Source organism: Macrobrachium rosenbergii, chromosome 37, assembly GCF_040412425.1.
Source record: "Macrobrachium rosenbergii isolate ZJJX-2024 chromosome 37, ASM4041242v1, whole genome shotgun sequence".
NCBI lineage: Eukaryota > Metazoa > Arthropoda > Malacostraca > Decapoda > Palaemonidae > Macrobrachium > Macrobrachium rosenbergii.
In genome coordinates, this window is record NC_089777.1 from 24371537 (window position 1) to 24393419 (window position 21883).

The 21883-nt window shown below is 35.3% G+C and overlaps 1 protein-coding gene across 1 annotated transcript in view; it reads left to right on the forward strand.

Moving 5' to 3' along the window:
• Nucleotides 1-21883, forward strand: part of cyst (rho guanine nucleotide exchange factor 18 cysts) — a 1099804-nt gene that overhangs the window by 1068736 nt on the left and 9185 nt on the right. Inside the window, 9 exon segments of the mRNA XM_067081809.1 lie at nucleotides 8948-9007; nucleotides 16238-16293; nucleotides 16691-16779; nucleotides 17280-17384; nucleotides 17823-18065; nucleotides 18545-18769; nucleotides 18930-19081; nucleotides 20560-20692; nucleotides 20925-21082. Of these exon segments, the coding sequence (XP_066937910.1) occupies nucleotides 8948-9007; nucleotides 16238-16293; nucleotides 16691-16779; nucleotides 17280-17384; nucleotides 17823-18065; nucleotides 18545-18769; nucleotides 18930-19081; nucleotides 20560-20692; nucleotides 20925-21082 (1221 nt within the window).

Genomic DNA, 21883 nt, shown 5'->3' on the forward strand with positions numbered 1-21883 from the left:
AAAAAGAGAAGTCAGTTATGACAATGCACGTCAGTGGTAGTTGACAGAAGATTGTAAATATTTCATTTCCCGGGCTGAAGGGATCAGATATTGCTGTTTAATGAAGACATTTTTATATAAATTATACGCAACGAAATCTCATTCTTTAGGCTTACGCAATTGTGTGTACTGTATACGTAGGTTCGTCGTGTGTGTTACCCTACTACATATTACTGCTTTGCAAAACGTTGCAGTATTTTGGAAACCAATTGTCTGCTTCTGTAAAAAGTAAGTGGACAATTTTTTATGTATAGATTTTAGCGGATTGAAAGAGTTTTAATTGTCATAAAAGCTAACGTTAATGTTTTTATATCTTCTAATTATGCAGTGTATTTTTGTTAATTTAGCTGGCTATATTTGACGTCGTGGGAGAACTAAAGTGAAAATCGAAAATCTTCAATTTTTCAAAATTGGCAACAAGGGTAACTAAAAGGAAAATCTAATGTAGCTCTCTCTCTCTCTTCTTACTTACGTGCTTAAAGACGTTTGGCTGTGTTAGCGAAGTTTTCCTGTAGGTTTAAATCTACAAATGACATCACTTAAAATTGTGTTCTTTTGCCCTTCGTTTTGTAATAATCAGAGTACTGTATTGGTTAACTCAAACAGAACCCTAACATTTGCACTCTCGAGCTAAAGTATTCAGACACTAAGATCTCAGTCTGCTGACTGGTGCTTTTACAGAATTGAATTGAATATAGAATTTGGGCCAAAGGCCAAGCGCTGGGACCTATGAGATCATTCAGCGCTGAAACGGAAATTGACAGTAAAAGGTTTGAAAGGTGTAACAGGAGGAAAACCTCGCAGTTGCATTATGAATCAATTGTTAGGAGAGAGGTGGCAAGTAAGATGGATGAAAGAGAATTTGAAAGGAGGCACAGTAAAAGGAACGAAAGGGGTTGTAGCTAAGGGCCGAAGGCACGCTGCAAAGAACCTTAAGCAATGCCTACAGTGCACCGCATGCGGGGTGCTTTTATAGGACCTCAGCTGGTCAGTAGAATTTCTGCATATCATTGGTTACTGGATATACATTTGTTTATTTTCGGGCCATTTTTTGTCCACGAATTGTCGATACGTTCTTTTTAGACCCACGGTCGTCGATACGTCGTCTTTAAATATTACAGTTCGATAGTACTCGGAAATGGATTCGGATGCATGGTCTGTTTGCAAGTGCCACTGTGTTGTTGTTAGATATTAAATGTATGAAATTTGAACATATTCTTATAAGGTCAGTCATGGAACGAGAGCATTACAAGAATATAATAAAGAATTGTGATCTTTTCAGTCATGGAACAAGAGCATTACAGGAATATAATAAAGAATTTTGATCTTTCCAGTCATGGAACAAGAGCATTACAGGAATATAATAAAGAATTTTGATCTTTCCAGTCATGGAACAAGAGCATTACAAGAATATAATAAAGAATTTTGATCTTTCCAGTCATGGAACAAGAGCATTACAGGAATATAATAAAGAATTTTGATCTTTCCAGTCATGGAACAAGAGCATTACAAGAATATAACAAAGAATTTTGATCTTTCCAGTAATGGAACAAGAGCATTACAAGAATATAACAAAGAATTTTGATCTTTCCAGTCATGGAACAAGAGCATTACAGGAATATAATAAAGAATGTTGATCTTTCCAGTCATGGAACAAGAGCATTACAGGAATATTATAAAGAATGTTGATCTTTCCAGTCATGGAACAAGAACATTACAGGAATATTATAAAGAATTTTGATCTTTCCAGTCATGGAACAAGAGCATTACAGGAATATAATAAAGAATGTTGATCTTTCCAGTCATGGAACAAGAGCATTACAGGAATATAATAATGTTGATCTTTCCAGTCATGGAACAAGAGCATTACAGGAATATTATAAAGAATGTTGATCTTTCCAGTTATGGAACAAGAGCATTACAGGAATATAATAAAGAATTTTGATATTTTCAGTCATGGTATTAGAGCATTGCAAGAATATAATAAAGATCAAAATATCTTTCCAGTCATGGAACAAGGGCATTACAAGAATATAATAAAGAATTTTGATCTTTCCAGTCATGGAACAAGAGCATTACAAGAATGTGTAATAAAGAATTTTGATATTTTCAGTCATGGAACGAGAGCATTACAGGAATGTAATAAAGAATGTTGATATTTTTTTTCTAAGTAATCGGTAATTTTACTACCCCACCAGCAATTGTATAATCTGATTAACCTTTGGTTTGTTTAAGATTCAGTACGAGGCTGCATTGCAGAAGAAGACAAACCAGTAACAGATACATACATACACACGTACATACATACATACATACGTACATAAAGAGGAGAAAAAGGGGAAACAGTGAAACGAGGAAGAAAGAACAATTCGACACCATATATACGCCTCGAGCTAAGTTTCTTGATTAGCGTTTGTGTGTCTTCCGAAGCGTAGGTCGTGGCATTCCACGCCCCTGGGAATGAAAACTGAGAAGAGACAAAAAAAGAAAAAGAAAATGGAAACAGAGACAAATCTGGCGGAGAAATGTCAAAGGTGGCCAGATCTTCACAACGATACGACCGCCAGGCTAAAGGAACAGATGATACGTTTTGGGGGGGATGCCTCCTTGATGTGGTGGCTGGGAGGAGGGTGGGTTTTGGGGGGAGGGCGGGTTGACGTTTTATGCTGTAATATCACGCGTGGCAGAAAAGGTCAGTGGGTCACGTGGTCTCAATCATCCCACCTATTACACTGCTTTAACTAGGGTTAATGGTCAGCAAGTGAAGCTGTAGGTGCTTGGTACACCCTGGTATACAGGTACTCGGCGTTCTGTGTGGTATACCTTGTATAATGTATAAGTTTGAGTCGTCCGTGTCGTTTCTTTAGTTGGTGTGTGTGAATGTGTGTGTTCTTACTTGTTTTGATTTTTAAATCTAACGTCTGAATCATTTGTTAAAACTTACCCTCTTTTCCTTTGATATGAATATGCTGGATTGTGTTGGTGGGCAGGTTGTTATAATGGAGAGAGAGAGAGAGAGAGAGAGAGAGAGAGAGAGAGAGAGAGAGAGAGAGAGTTTGTTACAAGTATCTTTGGAAGTTATGAGACTGGCCGAAGGAAAACGCAGCCAGGAAAGTGCGTTTTTTTTTTTCACCAATTGCACCCATAACTGTAACTGTATTTGGTCACTGTGATACTGACTGAATAGATACTATGATCAAATGTTGCAATAACAATAGAGGGTGAGGTGTGAATGCTAGTAGGAAGCCTCGTGTGGCCCTCTGGAATCCGACTAACCCACAGAGACTGGAAAATACGAACATTTTTTTTTTCGAATGATCTCTTTGTAAGGCCTGAACTTCGAACGTTTTCCCATAACACCAAAATGTTTTCGCTTAAACTGCGAACGTTTTTTTTTTAACACGGAACGCTTTTCAACGGTTTAAGAGGCTTGGTCTGAACCCCTGGACTTATTCCAACCAACTTACACGCACCACATTTCTTGGTACAGCACATTGGTGATCTTTGTCAAGTCATTAAGCAAAGTAAACTCGGCCTCTTTTGTGTCCCATTATTGATTGTGCCTAGTTTATCTGGATGCTGTTCACAGATTCTTAGTCTTCGTTTATTTATGGTCTGTTGATGTGTACTTTCGCTGCCGACAAATTTTTGGTTCATTAATGAAAACATTATGAGAAATAGGTTGAAAGTCATTTCTACTCCCATTTGCTTGCACTATAAACAAAACTTTTTCAGAGAGCTTGCGAGACTCCAGTTCAGTTGTCAGCGATAATTCACGGTGAGCTGACTCTTCAGAAGCTTTAGTTAATTCGTGCCGTATATTTAAACATGATGAAAAGGACAATTTCCATGTGTTTATGTACCTGTCACTCTTCTGTACTTTCCCCGTCTTATTAGCCAGTATCAAGGGAACATGGCCCTATTGAAGAAACATTAGTTCAACGGAAGTCCATTCTCCTTATACTATCTATCTATCTATCTGCATATACTGTATATATATATATATATATATATATATATATATATATATATATATATATATATATATATATATATATATATATATATATATATATATATATATATATTGTCCTGACGGTAAACATCTACAGTCGATATCGTTGACGCTTACCACCCACCAGTCAGGAGGAGATTAGAGGTTCACTGATGTCAGGTGCGGATATTTAACGTCCTTTTGGAAAACTAGGCAATAATCAATTGTTTGTACACTTTTTTTAAACATTTTTACATAAAGAACTTATTACTTAGGTTTTATTTATGGAGGTTTTTCATTAATTTCACTTAATTTCATTATTTCTATTCCATAATCTAACATACGGCCAAGCCATTTCCTGAATTGATGACCACAGCTAAACGCCAGAATTCGTTAGCACAGAACATCTGTGTCACCTGCGGACGGTCATGGGGCATGGGGCTTGCAGCTTCATCAGTAGTATACTCTGTAAATGGAGTGGCAAGGTACTGGCCTCTGGAATACACCCTATAAAAGGAAGTGCAATGTGTGTATATATATATATATATATATATATATATATATATATATATATATATATATATATATATATATATATATATATATATATATATATATATATATATTATCGCTGCCATAAGCCTTAACAGTACTGTACATAATTACATCATTTGAAACAGTGAAAGAATATAGAACTGAACAATGAAGGGGGGAAAAAAGTGGTGATGTCTCTTACCTAAGTTGAAGATTCTGAGTTATTACTTTGTTCTTTTCCCATTCTTATTTTCTGTTTCCTTAAGAAAACAACTTTACTCGTTTTGTCTCCTGTGTTGGCGTAACTGTTGCCTTTTTTAAGTTATCTTTTGTCGTTTTGTTGCGCTGCTGAAGATATTTTTGTGCCGCTGTCTGTAAGCATGTGAGAAAATAATTGGTCGGATCTGGTTTTTAGTACAGTATTGAGATCCGTCTTGTTGGTATTTACTTCAATATTTTGGCTTCTCCTTGTTCCTATAACACGTCTTTCCCAATCCTTTATATAATCACTTAATTCACAGTTATTTTGGACATTATGTGTTGGTATATTGTTTTCCATTTTGACATGAAAGTCTCGTACTAAGTTTCGGTATATTCATTTTGCTTTCGTTTCTGTATTTTTGACGTTACTATATCAAAGGAAGATTTTTTGTTTTTTTAAAGGCTCGAGGATCAACTCCATTTGACATATTGAATCATCAAAATCGGTGACGTATCTTTTGAGTGATGCAAGACCATGTTGCTGTAATGATCTCGTTACGCGGAAGATTTCGTGGAACCAGGTTTTTCTGACAACTTCCTTACTGAGCAATTGCTGTCGATGATAGACCCAGCCTGTAACCTCTTTTATATTATTCGAATATGTCATCGAACTTCCTTTATTTATAGCTAAAATCACTGGAACACCATTCAGTGCATACTTTCTGAAGAACTTTGAATCTGACAGCTTCCTCTGCCAGTTAGTTAGCTTTTTTCTGATAATCAATCAGCTGTCCATGCTAATCAGTCAGCTGTCTCTGCCAATGAGTCAGCTTTCTCTGCTAATCAGTCAGCTTTCTCTGCCAATGAGTCAGCTTTTTCAGCCAATCAGTCAGCTGTCTCTGCTGATCAGTCAGCTTTCTCTGCCAATCAATCAGCTGCCTCTGCTGATCAGTCACCTTTCTCTGCCAGTCAGTCAACTCTTTCAGCCAAACAGTCAGCTCTCGCTGCCAGTCAGCTTTCTTTGCCAGTCAGTATAGATGCAGTGAGACACGATCATCTGATGGTTAATCTCCTCTCATTTCCGGTCGTCGTCCTCGGGAAAGGGTGGGGAATCTTTCCTTTTCAGTGTCTACCTGGGTCCTCAGAGATGTTCCCCTTCCCATACTCTTATTTTCTTCCACCTGTGTTATTCAAACCTTGTCTTGTCTTCGCCATTTGCAGTTGTGTAAGTGATTTTATCCTTCACAAACAATCGGGTTCCTTTCCCTTACATCCCGCTTCGGAAGGGCGTTCTCAGACCCGCTTAACCTGGTCGGTACCCCCCTTTTTAAAGTCCACGTCTTTCTGGACTTCTGAAATGATCATTTCAACGTCAGTAACGCTCAGTGTTGACGTCAGTCTTTTAGCCAGGGCTACTCTCAAGAAAATGACGCAGCGACTTTTTTGTGGTAGAACACGTGAGTCAGGGACAAAAAGAGGTAGGCGACAGTTTCTGAAATTTAACATTTTTCTGTTGTGTAGACCAAAAAATTTTTTGTCTGACAGGTCCCATTTAAATACGGGTATTCCATTTTTCGCAACAGAAAGACGATGCGACTGAACTACTAAAAGTCGCTCGCATGACTTGGACCATTATCATCCTGATGTATGTAATTGTTTTCAAATGTGGGAAAGCTTTCAAAACTCGTGCCTGTTGCTAATACAAATTCACTTCATCTTCGTTGTGGGGTGTCACCGACCTTTGCAAATAATGCAGATATCCTTTTAAACATACTATATATAACATGTTGAATGAACATTCCGTCTTTTCCTGGATATCAGTTAACAAATCATTCTATTCACTTCTGAAATGTGAAACAAACACACACACACACACACACACACATATCCGGTTGTTGAAGAGTCTACAAGAGGTAAGGTTTGGCATCACCTACGGAAAGGGGATTTAAGTTTGGCTTGGGCTTTCGTGCCCGCTTCGGGCACTTCAACATAGTAAAAATTGTAGACTTGTAAATTTATTTCAGCACATACAGACAACTGCGATATTTTCAGATTTTATCGTCAGAAGTATTTTAGCTTTTTCTTACTGTCAGAAGTATTTTAACATTTTTCTCGCAAACATTTGTAAGAAGTATTCTAGAACTTCGCAAACATTTGCACAACATCTTAACACACTTTCAGTGACCTTACTCGGTCCCAGTGCATGGACAGTGTCCCGAAAATAAATATGCAGCAACCATAATGAAAATATTAGCTATATTTATTATTCCCATTTGATGCCCTTTCCTTTAATGGTAGATGGTCGATCATGTTAAGGTTGAATTTCACTACTATATTATTATTCAGTTGTATTTTCATCAGTGTCGAACTACTATATATATATATATATATATATATATATATATATATATATATATATATATATATATATATATATATATATATATATATATATATATATTATATATATATATATATATATATATATATATATATATATATATATATATATATATATATATATATATATATATATATATATTTATATATATATATATATATATATATATATATATATATATATATTTATTTATATATATATATATATATATATATATATATATATATATATATATATATATATATATATATATATGTATATATTACCAGTGTTAACCTTTTACTCAAGTTAAAATAGCATTCAACAACAAATCGATATGTTACTTTTTCATTAGAAAGCCTACTCATGATTAAACAGCTGTTGATTTTGATAAGGTGTAGGAGTTTTATTTCTCAGTTGTAGCGGCCTACTAATATGGTAGGAAACATCGAGGAAATTAAGTGATTGATTTAATGATTTCTGTAAGACTGGCGTCCCAACGGCTAAAGGTCATTGACGCCGACGTACACCAAGGGAAGCTTAATAAGTGCCTCGCAGGTTCGAAAAGGTCTATGTGAAGGCCCCAAGTTTTTCGTCTCAAAGCCTGCGATTGATATGAGTGGAAGGAGAGGAATGATCTTAGTCTTGACAGATGGAGCAGTGTCAATCTTGGAATGGTCATTGGTAACACAAATGACAAGGAAAAGCATTGCCAGTGTCACAGTGGTCAAAGGTGTAATATGTTTATGGGCAATGCTCTTCATATGAATACGGAAACTCGCTTCAGCATTCGCGGTGGTCTGACAGTGCAAATATTAGAGACGAATAATTACCAGTTGATAACCTATGTTCTTAAGTGTTTATCATACAGTGACACCAAGTTTTTATGCATTAATAAAAAAAAAGTTTTATTTGAAAAAAAAAAAATACGCAGCCATGCCTGTTTTCTACGTTTATAACTGTGTCAGTGTTGTGCGTCGCCTGCAAATGTTTTTTTCTTTTAAATTACTCTAAATGGTGTTTTAAGCATGTCTATCTAAAAAGGCATTATGTGAAGTGTTTTGTGGTACCTTATCATTTTCATGTTTTAGTTCTCGTATTCAAGTTTTTGTTTATATTTTTGGTATATGTATAGTTTCATTACTATGACAAAGTTCTTAAGATGTCTTGGAGTTGATCTGATCTCATGTCCCAGTGTATGTATATGCACATACTTTATTATACATATGTGTATGTATATATATTTATATATGTATATATATATGTATAATATATATATATATATATATATATATATATATATATATTTATATATATATATATATATATATATATATAATAATATATATGTATGTATATATATATATATATATATATATATATATATATATATATATATATATATATATATATATATATATATATATATATATATATATAAAAGTTCATTTACCTGTCATTCCTCTTCATTTGATAGAATAAAACTGTTTATGATTCTTAGATATGTACTTGAGTAATGTATCGTTATCCTGTTAAAACTTCATAACAGTTCATAATCTGGTTTGTGCCTACATATATATATATATAACGTGACCGTAACTGTCTTCATGTTGATAGTATTTGAGTCAGACTTTGATATAAATATGACTGTAATGTTCCCCCCCCCAAAAAAAAAGATGTCTTTGTTTATATGTTGTCTATGGCTGACAGTTGTGTTGTGACTTCGGTCAGTGAAATGCTTTGATGATATGCTAATCTTTATTTTTCTTTTCTCCTTTTATTTCGACTCCTTTCAACAGTAAGGTGCAGAGCGAAGAGAAAGAAGGGGAGCTACTTACCCATGACATCCCAGATGCCAAGTGAGTATTTCTGATAAGTATTTAATAATAATATTAAACTCCTTTGATGCAGTAGGTATAAGACAATGTTTACCTTTGCTGTGGATCATTCTATACGGGCCAAATAATTATAGGCATTAGGTACAAATAATTATAGGCATTATGTTCATGTGTATTTTAAGTAAATGCAAGTCTACATATCGCATTCAGTGATGAAATGTTTACCTTTCACTGGCTCATGCAGACTTTTTTAAGAGGATCTATAACCTAAAGTAATCCTCACTACAGTTTTCCATTCCTTTTACTTTTATTTTATTCTTCAATCAGACGTATGTTAAGAAGAATATGTGTAAATTAATGCAATCCTCACTATAGTTTTCCCTTCCTTGTACTTTTATTTTATTCTTCAATCAGACTTATGTTAAGAAGAATATATGTAAATTAATGTAATCCTCACTATAGTTTTCCCTTCCTTTTACCTGTATTTTATTCTTCAATTCTGTGAGGGGGATGACTGTTCTGTAAGTGGGATTATTGGTCTCCCCATGCCGGCAACCTTCATACAATAGGCCAGCGTCAATGACCCAGGGAATTAGACGCCAGATAACTTTACCAGTCAGTCAGTCAATCCCTTACATGCAAACAAAAATCAAAGATACTGACCACGAAAGTGTTCCGTGTCCATTATGCAACGTGTGCTTTTACGTAGTGCTAGCTTTTTAAATGCAAGACTTTTCAATTTTGTTGATTTGTTACACTGAGAAGCAAGCAGTCCAGTTCAAGCGAAAATGGGTCGTAAGCCGATGATGCAAGAAATCTGGAATGTGTGTAAATGTCAGCTGTCATTCAGACACTCAGATATTTCCGAGATTTTAGTTTTATCAGCTGACGAATATGAGATAAACTTCCCTGATATCGTGAGGGAGCGAATTGGTGCCGTAATGCCCATTCTATTGATTAATATCGTTGATTGATATTATTGCTTTTTGGCAAGATTCACTTTCTAAAATGAGTAGAGACAAATAATTTATGTTATTATTACTGTTGAATCTCTGTCCAAGCTGAATAGCTTTCACCACCTTGCGGTAATAACAGTATGTCTTGACCACCAACATTTCCGTAGGTATTTTATTCGAGTAAACCATTTCCTTAGGCATTTATCTTAAGGGTATTATATCATTCAGGCTGCTTAAAAGTATGTATCATAGATGTTATTATTTCGAAAAATATTAGCAGCAGTTGGTTATGTTAATAACAAAAAACGGATACCCATTACCTGCAGTGTTAAAAACAAGCATTTTTTAATCATCCAATTTTTAAATACTGTGTGATACCACAGAAAACTATTGCCCAGCATTACTTCTTTTTTTTTTTTTTTTTTTGAGACGAAAAGCTTCATCACGCAACAGTGCTTTGAATGCAGACGTCGCCGAAATTGAAGAGCTCAAAAAAAAAAAAAAATAAAGGTTGGTTTCAACTCATGTGATATTATTCCACTGCTGTCTCCCTTAAAGAGGATATCCTGCAGAAGTACAGCTCGGGGCAACCTTTCAACCAACCCTCGTGGTTCTCGTCGTTGCCGTGTTTATGGGGCCTGGTACTGGCTTATCGACTTGGAATTAAAGATGTGTACTTGATGCTTATTCTGTGAGAGAGAGAGAGAGAGAGAGAGAGAGAGAGAGAGAGAGAGAGAGAGAGAGAGAGAGAGGTTGATGTGGACAACTAATTTGCAAAATGAGATGTGATGTCTTACAGAGAGACACAGCTGGGCATGTATTTAAACGTGTATATGTATGTCAAGTGACTCTATATTTGTACGTGTACAGTTTTTTTTTTTTTAATATAGATAGATTCTCGAAGTAGGCGAAGGAGTTCCAAGGTGTGAGATTTTATGGGAAATACTGAATGTGTTAATCTACATTATTCTCCTAGGCTGTTGTATCCTTCAGGTCACAGCAGTCTTTATAATTCTTCCGACCATATGACAAACAATTCTTTCAGGCTACGGTTCTCTTTAACGTTCTTCAAAGCCACACAGTTCTTTCAGGCTGACACAGTTCTTTCAGGCTACGGTTTTCTTTAACGTTCTTCAAAGCCACACAGTTCTTTCAGGCTACGGTTTTCTTTAACGTTCTTCAAAGCCACACAGTTCTTTCAGGCTGACACAGTTCTTTCAGGCTACGGTTCTCTTTAACGTTCTTCAAAGCCACACAGTTCTTTCAGGCTACAGTTCTCTTTAACGCTCTTCAAAGTCACACAGTTCTTTCAGGCTGACACAGTTCTTTCAGGCTACGGTTCTCTTTAACGTTCTTCAAAGCCACACAGTTCTTTCAGGCTGACACAGTTCTTTCAGGCTACGGTTCTCTTTAACGTTCTTCAAAGCCACACAGTTCTTTCAGGCTACGGTTCTCTTTAACGCTCTTCAAAGTCACACACTTCTTTCAGGCTGACACAGTTCTTTCAGGCTACGGTTCTCTTTAACGTTCTTCAAAGCCACACAGTTCTTTCATGCTACGGTTCTCTTTAAAGTTCTTCAAAGCCACACAGTTCTTTCATCTTTCAAGCTGACACAGTTCTTTCAGGCTACAGTTCTCTTTAAAGTTCTTCAAAGCCACACAGTTCTTTCAGGCTACAGTTCTCTTTAACGCTTTTCAAAGCCACACAGTTCTTTCAGGCTACGGTTCTCTTTAAAGTTCTTCAAAGCCACACAGTTCTTTCAGGCTACGGTTCTCTTTAAAGTTCTTCAAAGCCACACAGTTCTTTCAGGCTGACACAGTTCTTTCAGGCTGCAGTTCTCTTTAAAGTTCTTCAAAGCCACACAGTTCTTTCAGGCTACAGTTCTCTTTAAAGTTCTTCAAAGCCACACAGTTCTTTCAGGCTGACACAGTTCTTTCAGGCTACAGTTCTCTTTATAGTTCTTCAAAGCCACACAGTTCTTTCAGGCTACAGTTCTCTTTAACGCTCTTCAAAGCCACACGGTTTTTTCAGGCTGACACAGTTCTTTCAGGCCACAGTTCTCTTTAAAGTTCTTCAAAGCCACACAGTTCTTTCAGGCTACGGTTCTCTTTGATGCTCTTCACAGCCACAGCTAATATTGGAAGGTTTAACTAACTGCGGAAATTTTGTTGAAGGCTGAAGTCTTACTACTCCCTTTCAGTTACTCAAGTTATTTATGTGTTTCAGCGATGAGATTATATTTAGATAAGCAATGGAATCCAAATCGGGATTCAGGTCTATTTTCATTTATTTTGGAGGCTGAAATATTCCTGGATTTTACTCCCTAACTGTTAATGATATTCTGTTACCCTTTCATATTTCGTGGTCACGAGAACTACGTACGTAATTTTAGTACAAGATAACACTTTCATTTCATTTTTATATTTCGGAACATTTATTTTGGCTCAGAAATTTTATCTTCAAGATAACACATCCTTTTTTTTTATTTTATATTATTTAGAACATTTATTTTGGCACAGAAATTGTAGAAAATATAAGCAATCATCGTGAGGCGAAGAGCAGAAGAGCCAGTTCCTTTTTATCTAAGGTATTCCGCTTATCAGTATGATATAATATCGCCGTGCACCGGACAACAATTCGGGTGGCTGTGTGGGTGCTTCTGCTGATAACGAAAGTTTAGTGTTTATCGAAAAGGCAGGGAGCTTCCATCTCGCTCTCTCTCTCTCAGTATACTCGCACGTCGTGATTTTCAGTAGAAAGGACAAAACGAGAGAGAGAGGAGAACTGTCGTACACTTTTTCGACTTTTCGGAAATGTGTTTTCCTCCATTCGCCCAATTCTTACCCCGCTGTTGATAGCGATGGAGCTGTCGTCGGGAGACTTCTGAAAGCCGCCCGTCTGTCTGTCTGTCTGTTCGTGCTGTAAAAGCGAGATAATGTGCACGGTCGTTATGCAGCAGACGCAGCAGCTGGTGGAATGTGTAAACTGGTTGCAATGAAAGAAAGGAAGTGTTTCGGCCACGTCCAACCCCGAGCACCTTTGTGAATTGTGTGTGTGTGTATGTGTGTGTGTTTCCGGAATTTCGGCAGCAGGATTCGACGGTCGAATGACCCTTGTGACGAATTGCTTGCTTATAATTTTTACTATTATTTTATATCCGTGTGTGATCGTGGCTATGATTAAATGTTACGTATATCGAATCAGACGCCGTTTGAATATTACTGCCAGATGGTCCCTTTGAACAAACTACCTTGAAAGGCTTGGCAGCTCGACAGAACTATGGCCCAGCGAAAAATAATGACCAAAGGGGGCCTGCGCTCCACCTACCGAAAAATCAAGTCGCGTAGTATGACGGATCTCACGCAGCTGTTCGCAGAAGGAACCAAACACATCGCCAAAGCTGGCAGGGCCTCGGAGAAAGACGAGAAGGAGAAAAACAGGAAGCGTAAAGACAGCAAAGAGAAGGGGAAATTGAAGGATGTCTGTGAGTGGTCGTGTCCGGAAAAGAGCGAGAACGAGGAGGGCAAAGACGAAGAAACGTTCGCGAAAGACTTTTCCAGCAGCGGCTTGAAAGTTTACGCCGATTTATTCCCCGAAGAAGTCCAGGAAGACTGTTTGCTTTCCGAGCAAGACTTGCCTTTGGAGGACGCGGGAGACGACGCCAGTGGTTCCTGTGGGGGTCGTTCCTCAGAGGTAATATGCGACGAAAACGATCGCCCAGACGTGCAAGAAGAAGTAGAACCCGGTGACCTGTCTCTTCTCAACACTCCAAGCGGTTCCACAGAGTATGTTACAAGATGCCCGGTAATCCTTCTGTGTGTGTGTGTGTGTGTATGAGTGCGCTGGCCTAGTTTTCCGGTGTGACTGGTTGGTCCGGGATATGTGTTTATATCTAGAAGTATTTTTCCCACTTGAAACATTGTCTTAGTGGAAATTTGTTTGGCTGGTTAATAGACTTTTATGGCTGTTCAATAAGACAGAACATATTTTCAGTGATAATCAAAATTACACGTCTGACACTCCACATAATAATAATAATAATGATGATGATGAGCTGAAATTCTTGCCTGTCAAATGTCATTTAATACATTAGTATTAATTTCCTGATTAATTAGTTATGATATGGCGCAAGCCAGCCAGACACACGATTTTTTTTTAGGGGGCAGGATTATTTGTCTGTCCAGACCTTGGAGAGATAAGGAATACGTTTATCTATTTTGGAGAAAATGCCTTTTGTATGTGGTTTGTGCTTTTTTTTTTTCTGTGCACGTTTTTTGGATGGGACGACCAACTAAGGAGTTTTTCTTTTTGTGAAACAGTGGCTTTTTAGCCATACGTGGTTTTTTTAATGATAATTTTTTCCCCATTTTTCTTTTCGTGGCATTCCAATTTCATATTCTTCTGTTACTCACTATCAACATCACGTGTCCTCCATGGTGTTAATGTTTATCATTTAGCATAATTTTTTATATTCTTTTTAATTTTCAGCATTGTAATATAATTTCCTCTTCTATTATGTTTTTTTTTATATATATATATATATATATATATATATATATATATATATATATATATATATTATATTTGTGCAAGTGCATAACACTTTTGTCTGCAAGTACACATGTGAAGAGAGAGAGAGAGAGAGAGAGAGAGAGAGAGAGAGAGAGAGAGAGAGAGAGAGAGAGAGAGAGAGAGAGAGTGTAATCATGGCCTTTGACTTCATTGTGTATTATTACTTGCGATAACGAAACTTCGGAATTTGGTTTTAAAAGATAAATACTGTGAGGGAGCATATTCATCTGTAATAGGTTTGCATCATTCTTGATTATAAGTTTCAAATCATTATTATTGTTATTGAATATTTAGCTTTACTGGCATGTTAAACAGACAACTAAAAGTGAAGTACACCGTGACTTGCAGAAAGCTGTTTACTTTAACTGTAAAATTTTGCAGTACTGTTTAACACCCTTTAACATTTTTTTTTATATGTACAAAATTTTTTAAGGACTGTTTTCATGGTTGTAAATGATACAATACAATTTTTTATTTATGTCAGCAGATGTAAGGCATAGAGTCAAAGCTTAGTTCGTGGGATAATGTCACTTTTCCACGTAAACTTTCTCAATCCTATCCTTTTTCTTAGCCGTTCTCTAACAGAGCATCTGTTTTATCTTACGATGAAAATATGATAATTCGTGAATTTTCGCATAGAACTGTTTTTAAAGTTGTATTAAATGTAAGGGATGCCCATACGATCAGCAAGCAGCTCTTGAATAAAGGTAGTCGTGATCTTCAGGTGGTGTTCATACACATCTTAGTGTTCACAGTTATTACTAACTGCAAAGAACATTTTTTCAATGCAAAGGCCAGTGGAGTGGGTAGCCTTTTACCCTTAACTAGCCCAGCCTTGAAGAAAACTAGAAAAAGAAGGGCAAAGGAAAAATGCAGTTTCCAAATAATTTGAGGTGACAGCGAGACTTATGTAGGAGGTGGGGACTTTTGACGCCACAATAAATTTTTAAGTAGCTGGGTAAACAAACCTTGGACAGGAGTTGTAAAAGGATATGTACACTGACTAACTATTGATATGTTTTTGTTTTTAGTTACTGTCTCTAACCATCATTGACCAGTCTTTTTTTTTTTCGTTTGTGTCAAAACAAATATCGACCCTCTTCACATAGATGTCTGGTACTTTCCCCTCACCACAAAGCAGTTTTTGCCCGTCCATTTACACTTTCAGAATTTTAGACCTGTATGGCAGACCCACAGCAAAGATAAGCAGTATTTTAAGAGGTTACATAGTTATAAAGGGATATTACCCTATAGTATTATATGTAGATATGTTACTGTGTGTTGTTGATCTTAATTAACTTATTCTGGCTGGTTCATGTATCAAATTCTCGGATGAACTGATGGCCAACTTATCTGTATAATGACTGAATCATATTATGCCTGAGGATTGCAAAACCAGTTCTCTTCTTTTGTAGATCAACTGAACACTTGGTGCAGGTCTTACTTTTCAATCTTCTCAGTCATTTGTTTTTTGCTCCAAAATGATTACGATCATTACAAGAAGTGACTGAATTGCTACAAGGACTGTCAAAAAAATTTTTTTGTTAAAAAAGCTTGGACAAAAGTAAAAATTATTTTTTTATAAGCTTCATCTTTTATTCATAAGTTTGGAGGCCTAACGTAGTAGTTTTAAGTTAATGTTTAGAGCTTTGATGATAAATAAATGAACTGTGACATTTGCAATGTTAATATATTAACCCCCTTTTCACCTTCTCCTTTTAGCATACTAGAAGTCAACTCTGCGTCTATGGAATCTCTAGATGATGGTGGAAATGAAGGTATGACTATGGGTAATATCAAGAGTGATATGAAGGCCTTTCAAATATTATTGTGAATATATATTAAAGATTTGCCTTTTTTTATTTGAATATGTCAGTCAAGTCCAGATTTAGATGATGGTGGAAATGAAGGTATGATTATGGGTTATATCAAGAGTGATATGGAAGCCTTTCAAATATTATTATAAATATATATTAAAGATTTGCCTTTCTTTATTTGATGTGTCAGTCAAGTCCAAATTTATTATTATGGTTTTCTTGCACATATCTGTGTATATTTATTTAAGCTATTGTCAGTTTAGAAATATTTACACACACGATATTTTGCAAACTTGATGTAGAAATTAGTATTTCATACATTACATTATTCTGTAATTTAAATATTACTGTATTTCAGAACCACCCATAGATTACATAGATGCTGATCCTGAATTGAAATTATTAGATAAAGAACCAGAATTGTGGGTTCACACTGTAGATAAAGAGGTAGGTTCAATTTCACGTGGTTTACCTTTGGTAAATTTTGAAGTTCATTATTTTTCTTTTATTATACAGTGAAATGTCTGATATTGTAAATATTTATTAAATAGTGAAATGTCTGATACTGTAAATTGTTAACTTTTTATGTAGTGATTTCTGTACAGTTGTGTTTGGATAACCTTGGCAAGGATAATAATCCATGACTGTGACAGTATATTGTTAGCTTGAAATTTATGTATTTTCAAATATGCTTCTGTACAAGGCATGAAACTTTTTCTACAGTGAGTTTCCTGCTTTAGAAATGCAGGACACGAATGTTTTGGTCATTCTTTCCAGGTGTAGTTGCTGTGTTTTAGAAAAGCAGTCATGAATCCAATAATTGAACATACAGGCAAATTGTAGATACATCTCATCAAAAAGCAAGGCTACAATTAAGAAGTTTAAAAAGTTCACTGTAAGAGTTCTTTACCAAAATTTTAATTGAATTTACACAAATTACTTTCCAGGTTGTGGCTGGTTTGTCAGAAAAGCAAATAAAGAAGCAGGAGCATATATATGAGCTCATCATCACAGAAAAACACCACTGTCGAATGCTTAAAGTCATGCAAAAGGTTTGTAGGAATTATAAGTTTTCCTGAACTATATCAAGTATTTAGAAGATATGCTTTCTATTTTCCAAGAAGTCTAATTTCATTGAAGGATAAGTATACTGTATCAGTGTGAGGGTTAATATAATAACTCCTCAACTTAGCGGACGCCTGTATTTACCAGCTACGTAATTATCATTGTTTTTTGCCATGCTACCAATTTAGATGTGATATATTTTTAGGTAAATCTCTTGCATTGAATATTAAGTGTAATACAGGTTAGTGTAGGCTAGGGATTATATGGAATGCCTGTTAGCTGTAAGATATCAAGAAAATATTCAAGTGTAGGCCATAATACATATATGGTCTTTGTTACTTGAGTCGGGGTGCTAATGTACAGTACAGTATATGTATTTTACACCGTTTTGTCCTTTGTACTAAATACAATATCTTTATTCACAGGTATTTGCAGATGGAATGGCTCGTGAGCTCCACATGCAGGAGAACAGAATTAAACGAATATTTCCATGCTTAGATGACCTAATCAATATCCACTGTTCCTTTCTTTGGCGATTACGGCAAAGACAGCGAACGGGTAAATACATAGACAAAATAGGAGACCTCCTCGTTGAGCAGTTTGTTGGTGACAATGCACAAGGATTGAAGGATGCTTATGGACAGTTTTGTTCGCAGCACCAAGATGCCGTAAGTTTGAGACTCAGCTGTATTTTGTTGCCTGTAAGAAAAATATTTTACAGTTGCTTGCACAGTGCAGTACTGTACTTTCATGGAGCATAGTTAGTAGCATAAGAATAACAAACCAAATACAGATATTTTTGTTGGGAGATACTGGTGAATGAGAAAAGTGTAAACAATTAAGCACTTTAACTCTTTAAAGCTAGTGATTTTAGTGATTTTTAATTGTCTGATTTTGGTCTTTTTTTTAATTTAAATGCTTTTAATGTATTTATTTGCTTTGTTTATAGGGTGGGATGTGAGTGGGTCATGGTCACCAGTCTATCAGCATTTTGCATTACACTTATGTGGTCACCATATTCATAACTGATAATTCAAATGGTTATTAATTAGTATGCATTGCTGTATGAAACTTGGGGTATTTTGCGTCACATCTGCCAAAATTCATTCTTCGTGTAGTATGTTAAATATTTTTTTTGCTATTTCAGGTGTCATACTACAAAGACATCCTTAAGACAGACAGAAGATTTCAAGCGTTTATCAGACAAAAATCTTTACATCCTTTAATGAAGAAGAAAGGCATTCCAGAATGTATATTATTTGTAACACACAGGGTAACCAAATATCCTCTTATTTTAGAAGCCTTAATGAAATATAGTAAAGATCAAGAAGAGGAGTTAATTTCACTGAAGCATGCTTTAGATTTGGTTAAGGTAAGTGTCCTATCATAATTGGAATCTGTTTTGGAGATTGAGAAACAAGATAATTGAATTCTTTTGCATGAAGATCCACATATTGTTAATACTTGTCTTTAGATTTTACTTGAACATATGTATAACTGTATTTGTATTACATTTTGTGTTTATTTTGCAGGAAATACTTGTAAATATTAATGCTCAAGTAGCAGAAAAAGATAGGGAACAGAGATTATTAGAAGTCTATCATAAGATAGATGCGAAATCCTCTGCTGTATATAGGGAACAGAAATTTAAGAAGTCGGATCTTTTGTCTAGTAGAAAGCTCAAGTAAGTATTCTGTTCCATACTTCTTTTACCCTGTTGCTTTTCCATAAATACTGTGTCAAGAATCAACATTATTGCCTCTTCGCTATCTTCCATTTTAGTCTTGCCAGAGGCTTTTTTCTTATGTGTTGTGCTACAATGTTAAAACATGGTCTTGTCATTAGTTAATGAAAAAATTGCACCTGATCATAGAACAGAATTGAATTTATAGTGTGTGTTGGTTGTAAGAGAAGAGAGTGATACAGTAACAGAAAAATTGACTAAGAAAATGCTAATCATATTATGTTTTGTTATTCAATGATACAACTTGAGAAGTAGTAAGATGTTGCAGTTAAAGCTGAGGAGGATGTTTTAATTAAATTTACCATCTGAACAGGAAAATCAGGATAAAGTTTTCTAAAATAACAATATAAAGCCAAAGATTAAATTTATAAAGTCCATTCCTCACCCCTAAAGTTATGCAACAAGTTGTGGTTTTAGTACATGGGAATTCTACATCAGTATCCGAACTAATAGTCTTGACAATTTGTGGTATTCCTGATGGGAACTGTTTTGTTTTCCAACTTGGTACTGTTTAACACACAGTAATGTGGAGTCTCTAGTCATGATGAATTAAAAAGGCATCTTGTCAGTTTTTGAGATATTTATGTGAAAGACATATGGATATGCTTGATGTGTATTCAACTTTTCACAATTAATATCACTTGAACTGTTTATATTATAGCATGTCTTCAACAAAACCATAGTATAAACCAACATCATGAATCAAGGTATCCTCTCACCCTCTTTTTCTATCTCGAGATATCATTAAAGATGGTATTTAGGTGTTTTATTTCTTGAATGTTTAAAGATGTTTTACTTTATTATGAATATTATTAGTAAGTAGTTTAACCAGAAAACTGAGTAACATTCTTGTCTCTCAAAGGGCCAGCTACCAGTATGTAAATAGGAACAATTGTCTTGCACCTTTTTTGGGCACACTATGGGCAAATTTAGGGTTTTTTGCAGTGGCCGTTGTACCCCAACTACAATGCTGTCTCTGTGTACTTAGATCTATCCTTTTGGTCTTCCCACCTAGATGCCCAACCTCTTTAACTTGTTCCAGTTTCCTCATCCCATGTGATAACTTCCTGTATTTTATGTTGCTGATTTGTGCAATACATTAAAAAAAAGGGACATATCTGTAAGAATAATGAACATTCAAAATCTCTTTACAGATTATTAAGGGTAGAATAATGATATGTGTATCTACTGTAGTACAGTTAAGAAGATCAATGTAACTGAAATTAAGCATACTAGTGCATGCAAGTTACAAGGTTTATATTATGCGCTGCCAGCCAGGATAAGAAATACGTTACCAAATTGACTTTCAAGCAGTAATTAATTAAAGAATATTATGTATAATATACTCTCAGTAAACCCTTATTCTTTATTATGCTATTGCCTATGTCCCTACCTTAAAAAAATTATCATTCTTGCAGGTTTGAAGGCTCAGCAATGTTGACTCAACAGAAAGGGAAGCCTATTATGGTGCAAGTAATTGTATTGTCGGACCTAATATTCTTTTTATTGGAAAATAATCAGAAGTATTATTTTTTCTCACCTGATACTAAAGTAAGTATTTGTAACAATATTACTTGTAAATTAACAGCATTGCTTCTGTAGCTTAAGAAACCTTTTAGTGTGTTGATTAACTGTAAGTAGTTGTAATTATAAAATCTTCTTTATGAGTTATGTGTAACCTAATTAACTGTTACTGATTACAGTATATAACATTTGCCAATTCTGTGGTTATATAACAGAGAGAGATGAAAGATATTAGGAGTAACTCTATTTTATTTTCCAGCAAGCAGATGTTATACCATTAGAAAAACTCATAGTGCGAGAGAAGGCAGGAGAGGGCTCGCGAGCAATCTACCTCATATACTCTAAAAATGCTGCAGAAATGTTTGAATTAGAATGTATACATCCCAAAGATAAGAAGATATGGTTGGAATCTATAAGGTATGTAAAGCTTATGTTTTTTTCTTTTTTATGTGCAGTACTACAGTGTCAGTTCTAAGTAACATTTTACTGAATCAGCACTTAAGTTACATGACTGAAATGTATTAGAAGTTCTTGAATATTATAGACTACTCAGTCATACTGTAAATGTGTGATTGTATGTCACCAAGTCCTTATCAAGGATAAGCATAAAAATGCTACAATTTACATTTATAAAATGATGAAATGAACTGTATCATAATATTGGAGTGTGCTTTGAATGGCAACGGAATAAGTGATTCTCAAGTACTAGTTAATTGCAACTAATGGAAAAACATGATAGCAGCAGTGGCACTGCATAAAATTTGAGTTTGAAAAACAGTCAGACATGGAGCAATATCTGTCAGGGTTCCAATGTTTTCTAAATTTAGCTAACTTTCTGACACAGTTTTTCTATTAAGAGTTCAGGCACCTTGTGGGAAAGGTGGGCAGTATTAACCACACTATTTTCTCACCAAACTATCAATTGTTTGAGTAATTTGTGTCACTTTGTGCAACTTAGGTCAGCATATAATCATTTCCTTGACTATGGCAAAATACTATTCCTTTTCCAGACAAAATGATCGTGATTTAGAGATTAAGGGTTAGTAATTGTGATTTAAGTGTAAGAAAACATTTATTTTCCAGTATGTATTTTGCACTTCTTTCAGCAACTTATTTTCAATTTCCCCTTTTTTCAATATATTTATGACAGATGTATGATTGTTACCATGTAATTTTACTTATTACCATGTCTCTCAATAAGTGTTTAAGGGTTTGTAG